This window comes from Staurois parvus, unplaced genomic scaffold (assembly GCF_062004578.1).
Source record: "Staurois parvus isolate SC_StPar_1 unplaced genomic scaffold, SC_StPar_1.0 ptg000610l, whole genome shotgun sequence".
Lineage (NCBI taxonomy): Eukaryota > Metazoa > Chordata > Amphibia > Anura > Ranidae > Staurois > Staurois parvus.
In genome coordinates, this window is record NW_028318406.1 from 1074026 (window position 1) to 1095963 (window position 21938).

Genomic DNA, 21938 nt, shown 5'->3' on the forward strand with positions numbered 1-21938 from the left:
GTGATCCTTGGCCGTTTGGGTCTCATTGTTGCTTCTTATTTCTTTCCTCATCTTTCCCTGGTGCTAGTGGGTGTCTGGAGCATAATGCTGTGCTCCAGACCGCCGCTTCCTGGTCCGAGCGCCCCCCGTCACACTGCACATGTACAAACCGGCTGCAGAACGAGGCTTGGCTTCGCGCGTGTGCAGTGCGGCAAGATGGTGGTGCTTGCTTATGTGCACAGGCGTTTGGGGGTTCAGCACATATGCAGTATGGTGGTGGTAACGTCCTAGCTTTGGCGGCAAATTTAAACAGCTCGCAGAGCTGTTTACTTTGGGAAATCCTGCGGGTGAGTGTGGCAGCTTCCCCAAGCACTGTGGTCCACTGTGAAGGTCAGTACCTGCTCCCTCCTGCCTCCCCTGGTGGTCTGCTGGGATTCTGCATGTCACATTTTTCTTTTACAGCTTGGTTGTCTTCGCAGCTGACCTGGCATGGATGTGTCACCACCTCCTTGTGGCCAGACCTTGCGCAGTAGATACGGATGGGCAGCTTTATCCCCTTGATCCCCCACTGGAGCTTTTCTGTGGCTTTCAACTATCCACTGTTCTGTGTCTTTTTTTTTTTTCTCTCTCTCAACCCTTCTAGGTATGATTGCCACTCTACAGCACACAATGACAGAGGTGCTTCCAGGTTTCGGTGCCATCACTCTTCCTCTGAATCCAGATGCCACAGATCTCCTTCCAGCTCCAGGCATCATAGGAGAAGCTCTTGTTCCTCCTCCAGGTATCACGTTAAGGGGCACTCCGGTCTCTCCAGTAGGAAAACTTGCTGGGGGTGCAATTCTCAGGTTCCTGACTACAGGTCATTATGCGATTCCTGTTTTGCACGGGTGACTGGCAAGAGAAAAAGTGCCAACCCACAGGTAGAGGCTTTAGTCAGACGGGTCGTTCAAGAGTCCCTGAAGAAAAATGGGACTAGTTGTGCCTGAAGCCCATCGGTCGGGGTGTGCTCCCCTCCCAAAGATCCCCAAGAGGGATTGGAGCCTTCACAACCTAGCCACCTGTGAGCCGGAGCCTCAAACAGTGAGGTGGAGACTGAGGATCTATGTGTGGGCTTCGACTTCGCTATGGTCTCGCTCCTAGTCAAAGCAGTCAAAGAGGCCCTGAAGTGGGAAGAAGCCGCGGAGTCTCCCCCTAAACACTGGAAATTTATTAAACATCTAAGGAAGGATCGTGCAAATTTTCCATTCCTGGAGGAACTTGGGGAAATTTTCACCGAGTGGAGCAATGTCGAGAAGAGTGCCTCCTTGCTGAATAAAGCAGCCAAGTTTTATCTGTTCAAATCAGAGGACGTCAAAAATTTAGAATAGGCCCCTCTGGTGAATGCAGCCTTGATGAGGCTAGCCAAGCATGTTACCCTCCCTCTAAAGGATTCGGTGTCCTTCAAGGACTTCCTGGCAAGGAGAATTGATTCCAATCTCAAGCGAATCTACACTACAGCAGGGATGGCTTGCAAGCTGGCGCTTGCCTTAGCAGCCTTATCTAAAAATGGAAGTGTGGTCGGATAACATGGATGCGGCCCTCAGAGGAGTTCCAGAAGAGGTGGCAGGGAATTCAGGTATTCGGAAGCTGAGGTTGGCATCTGCCTTTCTGTGGGAGGCCTCTGTACCTTACCAGTCTGTTGGCTTGGGTTATTCTGTCCTCGGTTACAGCCAAGTGTGTGTTGTGGCTTCGTCCCTGGTTGACTAATCCAGCCTCTAAGCAGGCATGGTGCAAGATCCCCTTTGAGGGTTCCTCCCCGTTTGGGAACAAACTGTACAGTGCTATAGCTCGTGCTACAGGCGGGAGGTCTGGTTTCGACACGATCAGTGCCACCATCTCCCTGCCTGTGGAGAAGATTCCAGTGATCCAGAGCCGAATACTATCTGTCCTGTCCTCCTCACACATTCAGGCCCTCCAATGCCTGCAAATCATTGGCACCATGGTGTCCACAGTGCCGATGGTGAAGTGGGCACAGTGGAGAATGTGACCCTTCCAGAAGGGCTTTCTTCAACAATGGAATCCAGGCAGCATGGGCCAGGTTATTTACATATCTCCGTCCTTGAAGGAGATGCTTCCTTGGTGGCTGCAGCAGAAGAATCTGCTCAACTGCCACTCAATTGCCCCCATCTCTAGTCACAATCACTATGAATGCCAGCAACTCCAAACGGGGTGCTCTCTGCCAGTCAGAAATAGCTCAGGGCAGAGGGAGCTTTCCCTTTCACAAGTTGGGGTCTAATGTCCTGGAATTACAAAGGGTGCTCCGAGCCTTCCAGCTCCTAACACAAGGGAAATCAGTTCTGAGGTCTGACAATACAACAGCAGTGTCCTACATAAGGAGACAAGGCAGGACCCACAGCCTGTTCCTCTTGCGAGAGGTAGAGCCAATTGTGGCTTGGGTTCAGAGAAACCTGTCCAACACATCGGCAGTATACGTCCCTGGAGTCCAGAACTCGCAAGCAGACTTCCTATCCAGGGTTCAATTGGACAACAATGAGTGATCTCTCAACACAGAAGTTTTCAAGTGGATAATGAACCTCGAGATCAGTCCGGAAGTCAACCTGTTTTCCTCCCTGTGCAACAGCAAACTGGAGATGTACTACACCAGGAACCGCTGTCCCCAGGCCTTCGGGTTGGATGCTCTGACGGATCACTGGAGGTTCCGCATAGCTTATGCATTTCCCCCAGTCCCAGTTATCTTCAGGTTTCTTCGGAGGCTTACAGCAGAAGCGGTGGAGGTGGCTGTAATTCCATACTGTTGAACTAATCCCTAATTGTAAATCATCATCTTTGACAAATAACACATCTATACTGGATGAGGGTGCGTTTCCCTATGCACCATCTGGCCAACTGATGAATCTAAAATATATAACCTTCATTCAATTATATAAAAAATGTATGCTCAGCTGTAATTAATGCCTATTGGAGTGGAATGTACTGCGCACAACAATATAACTGGATACCATTGCAATTATTTACCTTACATCCAAATGGTTAATAACACCAGAACAAATAAAATACCATACAGTTTTAGATGATGTCCTGGGATTCCTGAAGTCAGGCCTGGACCTGCCCCTGTTCAGCACCCTCAGGGTTCAAGTGTCGGGCCATCTCGGCCTTTACTGGAGTATCATGGGCTGACTACTCTCTGGTTCGACAATTCGTCAAGAGGGCAGTAAGGTTGAGGCCCAAGAGGAAACTGAGGTTCCCAAAATGGGACCTTCTGCTTGTTCTTGACTTCCTCTCTGGAGGTGTTCCAGATCAGCTGGTCCACCCATAGTGAATGAGCTCTCCATAAAGGCGGCCTTTCTGGTGGCGGTTGGCAAAAAGAGTCTCTGAAATCGGGAACCTTGGCTGTACAGAACCATTTTTGACATTCTTCCCGGATCGAGTGGTCCTCATCCCTATGCTAGGTTCTAATCCTAAATTAAGCCTCAGTTTTCCACGAGAACCAAGATATTGTCCTGCCAACATTTAGAGCCTTGGGAGTCGATGATGCTCACCCCCTGGACATAGGTGAGACCTTAAGGGTATATTTGCAGGTTACAGCATCCTTCCATAGGTCAAACCATCTATTCATCCTTTTCCATGGGAAGAGAAAAGGAGACCAGGAGTCTCCCAGGTCAATCGTGGCCTGGATCGTCCAGGCCATCCAAATTGCCTACAAAGCTAAGGGATGGTGCCTTCGGAGGCAGTGACCACACACTCAACCAGAAGTGTGGCTGTGTCCTGGGCAGCTACCCGACATGTCGCCCCTGAGATGATCTGCAGAGCGGCCTCATGGTCCTCAATCAACACTTTTATGGCTCATTACTGTTTAGAGCCTGCCTCCTTATCCTCTGTTAATTTGGTTTGAAAGTCCTGTCGGTTGATGGGGCAAATTAAAGTCTTTGTTTGGGTAACTACCATCCATGTGTGTATGGCTAGATATTTCCCATACGTATGCTGCCATGGAGTCTGTCAGGAAAACAGAACATTTACTATCAAATACTTACTGTAATTTTCCTGATGGACTCCATGGCAGCAGGAGTACCCTCCCAATGCCATGAGTAGGCTAGTTATGGAACACGGCCTCTGGTGAGGATCAAAGATTTATGGGAGTGGGGTTCTATAGGAGAGGAGCTCAGCTATGAGGAAAGATTAGAGGAACTGAATTTATTCTCTCTTGAGAAGAGGAGATTAAAGGGGGATATGAGAATAACATTTTAAATGAAAAAAAAAAAGCCAAATATCTTATTCCCTTACATTGTAAAACTCCTTTTATATATTTTTTACCTAAAATTCATAAGAGTTTGACCAGACCCACCAGGAGAACTATCATCAATGGAATATGTTCTGTGCATTCCTGGGTGGGAGAATATGTGGATTTCTTTTTACAGCCAGTGGTCAAAGAAATGCCTTGGTATGTGAAGGATAGTCAAGATATAATTGATCTCACTGAGGATATATTGGTTCCATATGAAACATATTTGGTTACAATAGATGTGAATTCATTATATACTAGCATTAAGCATAATGATAGGATTAAAGATATAAAATGGGCGTTAGAGGAGTATGCAGATCTGCATATTAAACAGAGGAAATTTATTATACAATTGTTAGAGTTCAGTATGAGTAAAAATTACTTCTGGTACAAATGTGATTATTATGAACAAAGAAAAGGCATAGCAATGGGCGTACAACTTGCACCCAGCCTAGCAAATATTTTCCTAGCAAAATGGGAACACACTGAGATTTTTGGGAGGGAATGGATAGGTTTGAGATTATGGAAAAGATATATAGATGACATCTTGATGATCTGGGAAGGCACTTTTGAAACCCTTAAGATATTTTTAAAGCATATTAAAAATAATGAGTTTGATCTGGGGTTTACTCACACTACTAGTATGGAGTCGGTCAATTTTTTAGATTTAAATATAAGAATAAATTATTTTCTAAAACTTTTTTTAAAGAAACAAATAGGAATGGGTAAATTCCAACGAGCAGCTGTCACCATCCGCAATGGATTCAGGGCATACGAAAAGGACAGTTCACTAGGATTATGAGGAACTGTTTGAGATTGGTGGACTATATTGAACAATCTTATATTATTAAGGAAAGATTACTTTATCATTTGAATGAAGATAAGATGGAGAGTCACCATACAAGATGGAACAAAATGGGAGGAATTCAAAAAGTCAAGGCTAGCCTTAGAGGCTATGGGGGATTAACAAAGAATAATATGGAAACATATTTTGGTCTTTTATAGGGATTACGATCTCCAGAAATAAACAGGAAAATGCAGAGCAGAAGGGGTTAGGGATTAGATGGGGGGGGGGGGCTGGGTGGTATATAGGTTGGGGGAGGGGGGCGGTCGGGAGTAATGAAACAAAAGTTTTGATAATATGCTAAGGTTTTAATGCGTATGTTTGTATACCTTGTTTATCTGAAAAATTTATAAATATTTAAATTATAAAAAAAAAAATAAAAAAGGAAATATTTATACAAAAAGGATATGACATGTCTAAACAAGCCCTTCAATCAAGCCATCCCTGACCATGCAAGTTAAAAAAAACAAAAAAAAAAAAAAACCCACTTACGACATAATTCATCCTCAAAGATTACAACAGACTCTAAAGTCTGGTTTCCACCTCTGGAGACAGTTTACATCCAGGCCAGACTTGCGCATTACAGCCCCACAGACTTCCACTGAACTGTCTCCCTTCTCCAGCCTTAGTACTCATCGCCATAGAAGTTTAAAGGGCTGTAATGCACAAGAGTTGCCAGAATGTAATCAATCACTGGAGGCTGTGGTCATCAGATCAAGGTGAGTATGCATCTGTAGAAAGAAGGTTAACACCCCAGTCACATCAGGAGCAACTTGGCATGCGATTTGCAAGTCGCCTGGCATGCAAATTGCATGCCAAGTCACACCCTATTGTCCGCTATTAGACCAGTCATATCAGTGCGGTTCCGACTTGGTCGGAGCAGTACTGATTTCTAAAGTAGTGCATGCACTAATTTTGTTACGACTTGCATAGACATCTGTGTCAGATGTCTTGCAAATCGCAACTGAAATCAGCAGGTCACTCGATTTTGAAATCGTGCAACTTCACTGTAAGGTCGCACGATTTCAAAATCGGCTTTGATGTGAACGGGGGCTTAGTCTAGGTTCACACCTATGCGTTGTCCTGAAACACACATCAGTCCATTTAACATGATTTCCTATGGGACAGGTTCACATCTCCATATTTTCACCCAGTGCGTTTTTTGGAAAGGGTCAGGAACTTTTTTTTTTTTTTTTAACCGCAAAACGCTGCATTGTTGGTTCTATAGACTTCAATGGAGTTGCTGCAGAAAAGCAGGTAGTGTGTTTTGACACATTTTTGAGGCATCTTGTGTTTTAATCTGCCCAGCAACAAGTTAAAAAAAAAAAAAAAGTGAAAAAAAATGCGCCAAAAACGCATGTGCAAAACCACACTGCATAAATAGATCAGACGCAAACCACATAGGTGTGAACCTAGCCTAAGTAAGGGTCAAAAATCTGGTTTCAGTGCCTTTGTTGTGAACTTTGAAGATTAATTTCTTCTTCCTAAACTGCTCCAGATAGGTAGCCAAGGACTCATTTTAAAATGTCATTATGGCTTGTTCAGAAAATAATGCTTAGTCTGTGCGACAGGTTTACTTTAAAGGATAAGTTAACCTTTTGCTTAAAAAAAAACAAAAAACAAAACTTTTTTTTGCAGATAAAAAAAATGTAGAGTTACTAGTTTTTGTTGCAGGATCCTGGAAGGCATTGCACCAGTGATCAGACCACTGGTGTCATGTAGGACTCCTGCAGACCTGTCAGTGTATCTCTTTGCCCGTACCTCGTACGGGCAAGCAGATACTGACAGAAAGAATCAATGAACTACCACAGCGCTCACAGTGCCATGGTAGTTCGTTGAGAACTACAAGCAGACAGCTGCAAAGGCTGTTGTAGTCCCACACAGCCGTAGTTTTAAAAAATTTTGACAGCTAGCAGGTGGAAAAGAAACCCTTGTAGCAGTCAAAACAGGGGATGGTACTTTCATAACGTTACAGGTTACACCCTGAATATGGGTGTAAAGTTATGAAGGATAAACTCATCTTTTAAGTAGGTTATTTTTCCAAAATATTAGCTAAAAGTGGTTAAAACCTAAAAAACCACCATCTGCCTTTCACAATTTTCAATTTTATACAGCCTAGACTCTACTGCAGCCATTTACGGCAGTATCCTTGACTCACTTCAGTCATCTCCATTTCAAATGAAGATTGAAACAAATCATTTTTTAATTTAAAGCCATTTTCTTACAAACCTCTGCAACAGGTGTCCTTTACCATTTTAAACTCCCAGTGGTTGTACAGGAGAGCTGCTACTGACTACACAGGACTTTGTAAATGTATGCTTTCAGCATTTGCTAGCCTTCACATCTGACTGTTGTGGTGGCAGCCTATTCCTGCCCACAGCCTTGTACAAATAGACTGATAACCAAGACTTGCTGCTGTGATAACAAGTATGTTCTACTCTACTTCCTTCAAGTCTCAGCTCTGATTTTTGTTTCAGGTCTTTTATTCCTCTCTTGCAAAGGATCACTGTACAACCCAATCTGCAAATTAGCAGGAGCATGGGTAGCTCAGGTAATCCTAGTTAAAATTATGGACAAGCAATAAATCACACCATTTCCTTTACTTAGTATTCTGGAGACTAGTCTAGAGAGACTTGGTTTTTCACAGTAGAAACTACTTTGAAATTAAAGCTGGCCATATAACAGAGTGAATCTGGTCTGGTTCCTTAGTCCAGCTGAGTCCGAGTTTAGTGTGGATGGGGGAATCAGTACAGCCTGCTTAAGATTTACTAACGATGGTCTCCATCAAAGTAGACTCCTGTATGTCAAGAGCCAAGAGAGGCCAATCTGAACAATCACAGGGCACCTGAAATCCATTTTTACTCCTCAGGTAAGAGTAAAGATAATAGTCTATTAATATCACATCTATGAACGGTTATATGAATGCACTCTATACATTCCAGCAAACAGATTTCCTCTAAGCTTGTTCCCTCTTAAATGGAAGGTGATGGGAGGTGTCGTTTTTACAGTCAGGGCCTGTTCTGATGACCATGCCATGCAGAATCATTCCTCTCATTTAAAAGAACATAGACCTACAGAAAACAAAGGGATCTGGTCTCTCCAGAACCAAGTAGAAATATTAAATAGGGTTTTTGAAACTCCTTTGAAAACATACAGGATTTTAATCAAAACTACAGATTCTCTCCAATTATGGAGGCTGCATTCATAGCCAATATGTACCTAGCAGTATAATGCAGCTATGTCAAGGAAACCACAGCCAACCTTGGACTACTACAGAAATCAATGACACCTCTTAAATTTGGGCTGAGGGGCATTACATAAAATGCAGCCTACATTACCTTTACTGGGTCAGCATGTGTTTTGAGTGACCCATAGATATTAATTGTAAGGCAGTAAAATGAACTTTTAAGTTTTACTACAATTAAATGCAATATAAAATCTGATTAGAAGAATGTTTTCAGCAAGATTGTGCAAAATGAATGCCAAAACATGCATTAAAACCACATAACTGTGCATTTTCACAAATGCAATGTATCAATCCAGCCTCAAAGTCCATATCTAAAAGTTTGCAGCAGTTAGACGGAGCTTGTGTCATAAAAAAAAAAAATAATAATCCACTCATTTTTTTGGTAGATCGTACATAAACAAATTAAAATTATACTTTTATTGAAAGTAAAATTATGCTTTGCACTATTTTCCTGTTGAGAAATCAGAAATACAATTTAAAAAGGAATTCACTTACTTTGACCACATATAAAGGATAAATTACTACTACAATTCTCACGGCTGTGGTGATGAAAGTGCAATAATGTGAATTACACTTATCTCTGTATATCTGATGCAAATATCCACAGGTGTACAGGTCAGGAAATGCCATGCTTCTACTCCCTTGTCATAATTTCTAATTTCCCTTTCATCCTGTTCTTTTTAATAGCAAATTATTTGCACATTATATGCATAGTTACATTGAAATGAAATATCGAGGAAGATTTACTAAAACTGGAGTGTAAAAAACCTGGTGCAGCTCTGCATGGAAACCAACCAGCTTCTAGGTTTTAGGACCCAATCATACTGGTGCGATTTCAGGTGTGATTTGCGAATTGAAATAGCATCTAATGAATGTGAATGTTAGTGTCTTAACATGTGCAATTTACTGCAGCATGATTTCTAAAGTAGTTCTCGCATCACTTTTTCTGCAGTTTTGTGCACATACATAGAATAGAATGGAAAAGACCACTGCAAATTGCAAGAAATTGTTGAAAATCTTCACAAGTAGCAAACTCTTCAGAGATCGCACAATTTCAATTTGCAGTGGTGTGACCGTGGCTTATTGTCAAAGCTTAATTGAACAAGCTGAAGTTAGAAGCTGATCGACTACCATGCACAGCTGCACCAGATTCTGAGTACTCCAGTTTTAGTAAAACTCCCCACCACATGAACCAAATAAGCAAGTTTTCAATATGCAATCAATTTTTCTTTGAACTCTTTACTGCGTTAAATGCATTTCACAGTTTCAAAGCCACTTTTACAATGTAAAGCAATATTAAACCCAAAACAAAAAATGAAATATATTACAGGTCATGATCAATAGATGTGATGGCTGCAGTATTTTTTTTTCTCCCCCCCATCCCCAGATTTCACCTGGTGATCTGGCCAGTAACATTGTCAATCTGGGGCCAGCATCATTGTCAATCTGGGGGGGATGGTAGTGTTAGATGTACTATCAGATTTATAAACCCTTAACAAATTGAAGGCAAAACGACAGTCAACACTCTATAAGCAGATACAGCAATAGTTTTTATTTCTCCTTTTGAGACAAAGGTTTTACGAAAACAAAACTAATAATTGTAAGCAACCCGGCCAGTGTTGAATGGTTTGTCTCACCCCTGTAACTGATACATTTGCAAGAGAGCTTGTTCTCTTGAAAAACAAACTTACTAACCAGATCACCAGATGAAAATAAAAGAAAGAAAGCTTAATAAAAACTAATGCAGCCATTATATCGAAGATTTGGTACACTACAATAAAATTATTTTTTGCTTTTGGGTTTAATACCGCTTTGAGTAGAAAAACCACCAGTTGCACCAAATTACAACATATTTTACCAGATATGGTAAAAGAAGTCTGACTCCAACCTCTGCGGTAATTTCATTGGTTAAATATATGCAATGTAGTGCTACATAGATCAATCATAGTTGTGAAACAGGATCAAAAGTGAGATTCTTTCAGAACGAAATAGGAACAAGCTATTAGACTGGAAACAAATATACAGTATCTACAAGTTGCCGGCAGTAGTGTGATACATATATTCTTTGCTTGGATCGGTGACTTCTGAAGGGCACTTTTTGTGATGTAAAGCACACACTGTTCTATGGTTCATGATGAATTTTCTCAAAGTTGCAATTCAAGTTCAAGTGGTCAGTGAAGAAACCTGATGCTCATTTTCTGCTCTACATCTACCTTCTCCAGAACCTGGAAGGTAAACAAGAAAAACCCCATTACACACATTTTTTTTTTTACAAAACTACTATGGCAGTGGTCTTTTTGCTTGTCATCAGCAGCAATGTAACTGTGGCCGCTGGTGTGTGTCATTTTATACATCTTTATGCACCGTAGCACGTTGTGATGTGGTATCAGTGAGTCTAAACATACTGCAGTAAAAAAGAAAACAAAAAAAAAACCACAAAATTGCATTGGTATCAACTGAACTCATAGGACTCAAGGAAAACTGCCTTGCCCATTTGTTGGGACTGTGGTGGGCAATCTTGCCCAATACGTAAAGACGTGAATGAGCCTTAAAAGGAAACCTGTACCAAGAGAAAATGTTAGTTGACTCAACCCAAAGCAAGATCAGAAAAGCCAGTCTAGTCAAAAAAACTTTTAATCTGCATAATTTTGCCAGGTGATTTGTAAAGTATTGAAGACACTGGATCATTATAAAAGCCAAGGAACTAGTACTTTCAGAAGGAAAGCTCAATAGTAGTCCTCATACTTGCCCAATGTAGAACTACTTTGGGCACTTAAAGATGTCCAAGTTTCATTTTCAAACTCCAGGCCTTCAAAATGAAAATATCAGTTTCAGTAGGTTGGACCCCTCCTTTGGCTTGTGGTTGATCTCCAAATCTATGCATCGGATTTAAAGAACACAGAGAACCTCCTGTATAAGAGTCTAAACAAGTCCCAAATTCAGTTACTATGTGATGCACAAGCCTCAAAGTACACAACTTCCTTTACACTCTCAAATCATTTATTTGTGCTTCAACGTGCCCCTCCCAGACACTGCAGCAAATAGTGGGAGGATTTCAGCAACAGGCCAGGTGCCTACTGACAATCTAAAGACTTGTAAATCAGCAGTGACAATGCTGATAGACATGCCTCCCACAACAATTATGGTCCCTCAGTAGTTCAGGCAGACACAGCGAACATGAGAGATATCTCTGCGCTGAATTCAGGAGTAGTGCAGCACCCTTGCTACACCTTCACACAGTGGTGAAAAACCTACTTGTCCATGGACTAAATTGGTGTCCCAATCTACTTGTCCAGATTAAATTTTTTTTTTTTTTTTCTTACCAAAACCGTATTTAAATCAGAGGTGATGTTACAAATGATTTAAAAAAAAACAAAAAAAAAAACTTTATGGTGACCTAAACAGCACAATGTTAAAATTATTACAAGTTCATCTCCTCCTCCCCTCCCTGCCTGTCTCCAGTACCACACCCAGGGACTAGTAGGGAGGAGAGAGACAGTGCAGTGTAATGAGCGCCGATTGGGTGCTCCTCAGGAAAGGAGAGTGTCCGGCTTATCCTTTATCCCTTTTGCTGCCAGAGCCATTTTTGCGTTCTTTGCACAAGTATATTACTTCAAAATTTCAGTAAAAAAAAAATACAAGTTAGTTAATTTTAGGGCACCAAAAAAAAAAAAAAAAAAAATTCTCCCTCTCACATATACATACATAATTGGAATCAATTATATAATTAACCACAAATTGAATGCACATCAGATGAACATCTAATAAAGGTGGTGGTTGAAGAGTGAAAACTGTCAGGAAGCAATGTCCCCATATTAAAGATGTGGAATGTAGACAAACACCTATTATAAAAAGCACATACATACACGCACTATATATATATATATATATATATATATATATATATATATATACACACATATACATATACATATACACACACACACACACACACACACACACACACACGTGACGGGAGTGACTTTTGGGGGTGGGGGGACCTCTGTATCATCTCCCCAAATCATTATGTTTAACCTACCCTGTGCCTGTTTAAGGGGTACAGGGTGTGTATGTGAATGTCTGAGTCTTGTGTATAGTGTGTGTTCCTCTGTCTAGCCCACATGGCTGTCCATTGTCTGTTTGTCATGTGCTACCCCCCATTGTGCTGTGTCTTCCTGTCCAGCCAACTATTATGGGATGTACTGTTTGTGTATTGGTGTGGGGGTTAGTCAATGTCCTTTGCCATGTGTTTCATCCCATTGTTCTGTGTCTTGGTGGGTTGGGGAGGGCTGATGATGTATTTCCTGTTCCCGGTTGTGTTTCCCCACCCTCTGTATATATCCTGTGTTTTGTGTTAAAATAAAAAGAGTTGGCTTCCTGTTTAAGAAGAGCTGGGTGCTGTCTTTTTCCTGAGTGATTTCAAGGGTGTGGTCCGTGGATGGTGTTCGGACAGGGGAAGCTGTGGTATAATGGAAAAACTCAGTGCGGTCTGCGTTCCGGTACAACACACACACACACACACACACACACACACACACACACACACACACACACACACACACACACACACAAAAAATAAAAAAAAAAAAACAGAAAAATTATATCAAAATCCAAATTTAACCCTTTAGGGGTTAATGTATCCAAACGATGGACCCAAAGATCTGGCAGACACTGGAGTTGTGAACCTAAGTTGCAAATCCATGTTACCTCCACGTGTATTTCTAGGAATTCCATCAAATGACCATAAATCTGAGTTGAGAAACCATCTGACCTTTTCTACAAAATGTCTCACTAGCGGTAACTTAGTGAGTTTATCTCTAATAGAGTATTTATGTCTAGCTATTCTGTCCTTTACCTTTTGGGTGGTCTCGCTAATATATAGCAAACCACATGGACATTTTATCATATAAATCACAAAATGATGACTGTCCGGTATAGTTTTCCTTGATGGATATATTGTAACCTAAATGAGGATGAGAGAAAGATTTTCCCTTTATCATATAACAATATGATAAATGTAACATTATGACAATGTAACAACGATATGACAATGTAACAACATTGTATACAACTGAGGCACGGATAACAGCCAAAGTTACGAGGACCCAAAAAGGTTAAAGGAAATAAAGGTGGATTATATTGATCTGATTTTACTAACCTATCATGTAATGCCCTTCCCCGGCGATAAGGTAACGGAGGAAGATTAAATTCTGGTATAGAGGGATATTTAGTACTCAAAATTGCCCAATGTTTTTTAATTCTATTTAAAATCTGATTTGAGTAAGGATGAAACAGAGATGACAGGCAGCCTGCAAAAATTAAACCATCTATTTTTCTGTCGAGACAAAAGTATCTTGCAACTATATCAGTGGGATAACCCGTACACAGAGCCTGTCTTCCATCTCCTTGAGTCTAATCTCCCTAACCTGTGGGTCACTGACAATCCTAGAAACACAAGTTAATTGGCTACAGGGTACAGATTTAAAAACCCTAGGGGGATGAAAAATAGAAATCAACAAAATGGTTACAATCTGTAGGCTTGATGTATAAATCACTAACAATATGCTCATTACATGTTCTCGAAAGAGTATCCAAAAAAGAAATTTCCGTTGTGCTCAGACATATTAAACTTAAGTCCTGGTATTAAACAATTCAAATAAGTATTAAACAAAAGATAAGGATTCTAAGTCACCCGTCCGTACTGCAAAGACATCAATAAATCTGAACAAAAAAAAAAATTATATTTATATATATATATATATATATATACATATATACAGTGGGGATTGAAAGTTTGGGCACCCCAGCTAAAAATTTGTATTAATGTGCATAAAGTAGCCAAGGAAAGATGGAAAAATCTCCAAAAGGCATCAAATTACAGATTAGACATTCTTATAATATGTCAACAAAAGTTAGATTTTATTTCCATCATTTTCACTTTCAAAATAACAGAAAACAAAAAAATGGCGTCTGCAAAAGTTTGGGCACCCTGCAGAATTTATAGCATGCACTGCCCCCTTTGCAAAGCTGAGACCTGCCAGTGTCATGGATTGTTCTCAAACATCGTCTGGGAAGACCAGGTTATGTCAATTTCAAAGGTTTTAAATGCCCAGACTCATCTGACCTTGCCCCAACAATCAACTGAAACTGAATATAGTTGACGCTCACAAAGCTGGAGAAGGCTATAAGAAGATGGCAAAGTGTTTTCATATGTCAATATCCTCTGTTCGGAATGTAATTAAGAAATGGCAGTCATCAGGAACAGTGGAAGTTAAAGGAAGATCTGGAAGACCAAGAAAAATATCAGACAGAACAGCTCGCAGGATTGTGAGAAAAACAATTCAAAACCCACGTTTGACTGCATGATCCGTCCAGAAAGATCTGGCAGACACTGGAGTTGTGGTACACTATTCCACTATAAAGAGATACTTGTACAAATATGGTCTTCATGGAAGAGTCATCAGAAGAAAACCTCTTCAACGTCCTCACCACAAAAATCCTCGTTTGAACTTTGCAAATGAACATATAGACAAGCCTGATGCATTTTGGAAACAAGTTCTGTGGACCGATGAGGTTAAAATTGAACTTTTTGGCAGGAATGAGCAAAGGTACGTTTGGAGAAGGGGCACAGAATTTAATGAAAAGAACCTCTGTCCAACTGTTAAGCATGGGGTTGGATCAATCATGCTTTGGGGTTGTGTTGCAGCCAGTGGCACAGGGAACATCTCACGAGTAGAAGGAAAAATGGATTCAATAAAACTTCAGCAAATTTTGGATGGTAACTTGATGCCATCTGTGAAAAAGCTGAAGTTAAAGAGAGGATGGCTTCTACAAATGGATAATGATCCTAAACACACCTCGAAATCCATGGGGGATTACATCAAGAGGCGTAAACTGAAGGTTTTGCCATGGCCTTCACAATTTCCTGACCTCAACATAATTGAAAATCTATGGATAGACCTTAAAAGAGCAGTGCGTGACAGACAGCCCAGAAATCTCAAAGAACTGGAAGACTTTTGTAAGGAAGAATGGGCAAAGATACCTCAAACAAGAATTGAAAGACTCTTGGCTGGCTACAAAAAGCGTTTACAAGCTGTGATACTTGCCAAAGGGGGTAGTACAAGATATTAACTCTGCAGGGTGCCCAAACTTTTGCAGACGCCATTTTTTCGTTTTCTGTTATTTTGAAAGTGTAAATGATGGAAATAAAATCTAACTTTTGTTGACATATATTATAAGAATGTCTAATCTGTAATTTGATGCCTTTTGGATAATTTTCCATCTTTCCTTGGCTTCTCTATGCACATTAATACAAATTTTTAGCTGGGGTGCCCAAACTTTCGATCCCCACTGTAATATAAATATATATATATATATATATATATATATATATATATATATATATATATATACACACACACATACACACACACACACACACACACACACATTCTCTACACATTCTCTGGAGGAGCGACATTAGAACCCCTCGCTGCCCTGATGAGCTGTAAATAATTCTCCTTATCCGCTTGCCGATCAGCCACAGTAGTTATATTGTGGCAGAGCGGCACCGCTGTGCAAAATCACGTATATATACACATGATTTTGCATTTCCGGTTAGGGGGCGTGCGCAGCCGCTGGTGCCAATCACCGGGACCCGGCCGGTGATTACTCGCCGGAGCCCGGTGATTACCAGAAACAAAGACAGGGAGGAGGGCTGCATGGTTTACAATGTAGCTCTCCTCCCTGTCAGTTTGGGCACACTGCCCAGTATGTATGGCTGAGCTCAGCTGTCCCGATCAGTGTGCTTACAGTGAAGCACACCCCTCTGTCCCTTAGTAAAACACCCCCATCAAACAGTTAACCCTTTGATTGCCTCCAAATGTTAACCAAAAAATCTGCGTTGAGTCCCTCATTCATTTTTCTGGCTGCCTTGCATTCAAACAATTTCTCCCCAGCAAGCGTGCCAGATATGGGGTCAAGATGAAGAAGGCCTGTGAGAAGGCAACAGGCTATACATATAAGTTTCGGATTTACGGGGGGAATACATAGTCACGTGGAGCCCCCTGGATGCCCAGACTACATGGGGAGCAGTGGCACAATAGTTTGGGACTTGGTGTCATCCTTTTTTCAAATGGGGTACCACTTATACGTGGACAATTTAATTCAAGCGTCCTACTATTTAGACATTTGTACAATCTTGGAATTGGCGCATGTGGCAACGTGTGTCAACGTGTGCCCCCCATTACAAGTGGGTGGATGCAGGGCGGTATATTCTAATGGTGGGCATACCCCACACTTTCTGGCAGAGATTTCTCCTCTTTTCATTCAGCCCACAGGCTGCATACAAAAAAAAAAAAAAAAAAAAAAAAAAAAAAAAAAACACAATATGTCATATATACCCAACAAGAACCAGCGACATACTGGTATATCACTGGTTATACCAGGATGAGGCCTACTACCGCTGCAGGCATCAACCTGGTATGGTTTTTTTCAGCCGGCGATTGGCTTTCATGTAAAAGCAATCCTAGTGGCTAATTAGCTGCAGGATTGCTTTTACAAGCAGTGGGAGACGATTGTCCCCCCCCCCGCTGCCTTCCATGGCCTTCTCGGGCAGTCCCGTGCCATCGGGGGAACATGAGAATGCAGCCGGTGTTTCTGCCAGATGACCACAGAGCTGATTGGAGACCGGAATGGTGCCAATTATCTCTATAGTCTAAGAAATCGGTTCATTACTTCAGTTTCGCAGGATATAAACAGCACCATTTGTAAATTGGGAAAGCATCTGGTCACACCAATCTTGGTGAGATTAGATAATGTAAGGGCAGAGGAGATCTCCAGAGTCTGATAGACCCCAGATTTCTCAAAAAAGAATATATCACAATGTCCATTGACGTTATAGGGGGTATTTACATTCCCTGTGATAGCAGCAAAAGTGATAAAAAAAATGAAAGGGACAGTGTAAAAATAATTATAAAAATCAAATTAACTTAAAAAAAAGCACCCTCATTCCCCCCCCCCTCCCCCCGTGCGCACGCAAGTGTTGACCCTGTGTCGGTATGTAAACAGCGGTTGCACCATGCATGTGCGGTATCGCTGCGAACATCAGATCAAGGGCAGTAATTCTAGCTCTAGACCTCCTTTGTAAATCTAAAATGGTACCTTGTAAGGGCTTTTAAAGCATTGCCTACGGATATTAAAAATACAGATGAAACTCGAAAAATTAGAATATCGCGCAAAAGTTCATTTGTTTCAGTAAAGCAACTTAAAAGGTGAAACTAATATATGAGATAGACTCATTACATGCAAAGCAAGATAGTTCAAGCCGTGATTTGTCATAATTGTGAAGATTATGGCTTACAGCTCATGAAAACCCCAAATCCACAATCTCAGAAAATTAGAATATTGTGAAAAGGTGCAATATTCTAGGCTCAAAGTGTCCCACTCTAATCAGCTAATTAAGCCATAACACCTGCAAAGGGTTCCTGGGCCTTTAAATGGTCTTTCAGTCTGGTTCAGTAGGAATCACAATCATGGGAAAGACTGCTGACCTGACAGTTGTGCAGAAAACCATCATTGACACCCTCCATAAGGAGGGAAAGCCTCAAAAGGTAATTGCAAAAGAAGTTGGATGTTCCCAAAGTGCTGTATCAAAGCACATTAATAGAAAGTTATGTGGAAGGGAAAAGTGTGGAAGAAAAAAGGTGCACAAGCAGCAGGGATGACTGCAGCCTGGAGAGGATTGTCAGGAAAAGGCTATTCAAAAGCATTGGGGACTTTCACAAGGAGTGGACTGAGGCTGGAGTCAGAGCATCAAGAGCCACCACACACAGATGGATCCTGGACATGGGCTTCAAATGTCGTATTCCTCTTGTCAAGCCGCTCCTGAACCACAAACGTCAGAAGCGTCTTACCTGGGGTAAAGAAAAACAGATTCTGGTCTGTTGCTCAGCGGTCCAAAGTCCTCTTTTCTGATGAGAGCAACTTTTGCATGGAAGAATGGAGAGGCACACACTGCAAGATGCTTGAAGTCCCGTGTGAAGTTTCCACAGTCTGTGTTGATTTGGAGAGCCATGTCATCTGCTGGTGTTGGTCCACCGTGCTTCATTAAGTCCAGGGTCAACGCAGCAGTCTACCAGGAGATTTTGGAGCACTTCATGCTTCCTTCCGCAGACGAGCTTTATGGGGATGCTGACTTCATTTTCCAGCAGGACTTGGCACCTGCCCACACTGCCAAAAGCACCAAAAAACATGGTTCAAAGACCGTGGGATTACTGTGCTTGATTGGCCAGCAAACTCACCTGACCTGAACCCCATAGAGAATCTATGGGGCATTGCCAAGAGAAAGATGAGAGACATGAGACCAAACAATGCAGAAGAGCTGAAGGCTGCTATTGAAGCATCCTGGTCTTCCATAACACCTCAGCAGTGCCACAGGCTGATAGCTTCCATGCCACGCCGCATTGAGGCAGTAATTGCTACAAAAGGGTCCCAAACCAAGTACTGAGAACATATGCATGCTTATACTTTTCAGGAGGTCCGATATTGTTCTATGTACAATCCTTGTTTTATTGATTGCATGTAATATTCTAATTTTCTGAGATTGTGGATTTGGGGTTTTCATGAGCTGTAAGCCATAATCATCACAATTATGACAAATTACGGCTTGAACTATCTTGCTTTGCATGTAATGAGTCTATCTCATATATTAGTTTCACCTTTTAAGTTGCTTTACTGAAATAAATGCACTTTTGCACGATATTCAAATTTTTCAAGTTTCACCTGTATATGCAGTTTGTTGCCATTGCACAGGGCATGCACAGTTTTAAAGCATGTAATGTTTGGTATCCATTTACTCAGCCAATTATTTGATAAAATATAAAAGATGGTATGCCAATATATTGTTTTTGTGCATTAAAAGTAAAAAAAAGTATTTTTTGCAAAAAATCTGCATTTGAAAAAAAACGCTGCGCGAGTACTATGTGACATAAAAAAATTGCAGCACCCACCATTTTATTCAATAGCATGTCTGCTTTAAAAAATATCTAATGGAGTGCGCATGCGTGGCCAGCGGGATCGCATGTCCCGGAGATAGCTCTGCACACCCCCGGCGCCAATAACAGCCTATACAAGGGCACAGTGCCGATACAGCTCCCGGGACTTCCCCTGGACCTAGACCGGACCTCGGGGCCCCTGAATCATCCTAGGGAAGACGGCGGGGAATTGCCGTGGAGGCTCTCAATTAATGATCCCTGCAGGGAAAGGAAAATCCAAGATGGCGCCCGCTCTGTGCCTGCGGCCCCTGCCACCTCCTCTGCTCTTCATAAAGCAGCACCTCTCCCCCAGAGGGGGAAATTGGGCTCTTCATCCCTCACTGGCCAGAATCGGACCACGGCAGCTTCGCCAGCTGGGATGAGCGACTCTCTGCAGCCCCCCCAGTGACCTTCCAGCCCTGCACTACCTGAGTCCCAGGCTTCGGCCTGTTCATTAAGCCACGATTACCCTGCCTCCTCTCCACTGAGTAGTGAGATAGCGGCCATCTTCTCCAGCCAGAACAGCGGCCCAGAACCTGTAGATGACAGCCCCGCTCACTCGCCAGCAATTCTTCCAGATCCACCACAATACTCCGGTGATGCAACCTTATTCGCTCGGTTCCCTGATTTACTGCAACACGAACTGGATAGAGCTACTTCAAAATTGGCAGCTGACCTTAAACAGGATGTTCAGGAATTGGGCCAACGCCTGGACAGTATCGAGTCTAAGGTTGATGCGACAGTCCATAGTGTATCCCAAAATTCCAATATGATTACTGACTTGCAAGATCACTTGGAGGAAGCGTACTCTAAAATTGCTGATTTAGAAAATCAGGCTAGGCGCTACAATTTCCGCATTCGAGGACTCCCTGAGTCAGTCAAAGAGCTCACTAGCTGCGCACAAACCCTCATGCGGTCTGCATTGCCTGATATCGATTATCTTCACACTGAGATAGATCGTATCCATAAAGCATTGATGACCACTAGACAAGGTGGGCCTCCTAGGGATATCATCGTAAAGCCTCACTTTTTTCAGGCCAAGGAAGCAGTAATGAAGTACAGTAGGGAGACTCCGGACCTGGAGTTTGCGGGACATAAGATACAAATCTTTGCGGATGTCTCTCCGACCACCATCCAGAAACGGCGCTCTCTTAAGCCGCTGCTTTCCCACTTAGTGCAGAGGGATATCCGGTATCAATGGGCCTACCCTTTTCGCCTACAATTCTTTTAATGGAAAGCCTTATGGGTTCTCTACATTCCAGGATTGCGAGGACTTGTTACTTCAATTGGGCATTATCTCCCATAGTCCTACATCTCACTCTCCAGCAAGATCTGCTTCTCGACCTCCACCTCTTTTCACCACTGTGGACTACTCCAAATTCTAAGCAGAAGGGGTCACGGAAATCACCCGGGAAGATTTCTTGAATTTGCATATCCTTTTATGGGTTTTCTTCTGTGATTTTTGATAGGTGGTGGCTTCTCCGTGGCTCCTTGGGAACATTGGCCACCGCTGCTTCGATGTTGTGGGATGATTGGAAGGGGGGGAGGGGACCTTGGAGTTACTTCACATCTGTTCGTTAATTACGGTATTAGAAGGTTCGGTTGTTTAATCTGTACTAAGTTTTAATATATTATTGATGCGTTACTGTTATTGTTGGTGCCGGGGAGTGTCTATGTGCCCTCCTCGTTTGTAGTGGAATGGATCTACCCAGAGATAACTCAGGGAAGAGTCTTCCAGTGTTATAGCTCTGTTACTACTGGTACACAGTTTATTTGTTTATACTATATTGTTTTGTGTACTACCACTGCTTTACTTGACAAGAGGATTTTTATACTCCGAATGTCTTTTTCCTCCTCCCCCTTTTTTTTTTTCTCTCCCCAGGGTCAACTGGCAACATGTGGACTCCTCGGACCGTTTTGATGCTCCCAGAGCGGATGGTTCCTATCTTATATAGTTCCACAATTGTCGATTATATCTTCCCTACGGTCTAAAATCAGAGCTATTAGTCTACTTTCTCACAACATTCAGGGGCTCGATTTCCCCTCCAAATGTATAAAGGCCTTTTACTCATACCGCTCTTTTGGGACAGACATAGTTGCTCTGCAGGAGACACATTTTCCCCCTTCATTCCCCCCATGATATGTTCATAAGGATTATCCTGTCTGTTATTTTGCTAACGCTACGGAGAAAAAGCGGGGTTTTCCCTTTGCGTGTCTCGCCATTTGTCCTTTACCAAATCTAAAATTATCTTGGACAGGGAGGGGCGGTATCTTCTGGTGAAAGGCCACTTGGGGGGACACTTAGTCACTTTTTTAATCTACTACACTCCGAATACCAACCAGGTGGAATTTTTTCAATCCTTATTGAGCTCTATGGCTAAAGAATTTGAAGGTGATGTTATTTTGGCCGGTGACTAACTTAGCATTGGATCAGATTCTGGATTGTTCCCGAACTGCCATGCTTCGGCCCCATTCTAGACAGAGCCGTAAGCTGGCCCAGCTACTATACCGTTATGACTTTGTCGATGCTTGGAGAGAAGCTAACCCGACTTCGAG

The 21938-nt window shown here is 42.1% G+C and overlaps 1 protein-coding gene across 1 annotated transcript in view; it reads right to left on the reverse strand.

Annotated features, from left to right (window-relative positions):
• Window positions 1-8751: 8751 nt before the first annotated feature.
• CHP1 (calcineurin like EF-hand protein 1) overlaps window positions 8752-21938 on the reverse strand; it is a 107975-nt gene continuing 94788 nt past the window's right edge. The window contains exon 7 of the mRNA XM_089693034.1: window positions 8752-10574. Within this exon, the coding sequence (XP_089549160.1) occupies window positions 10521-10574 (54 nt within the window). The 3' untranslated portion in view covers window positions 8752-10520. The remainder of the gene's footprint in view (window positions 10575-21938) is intronic.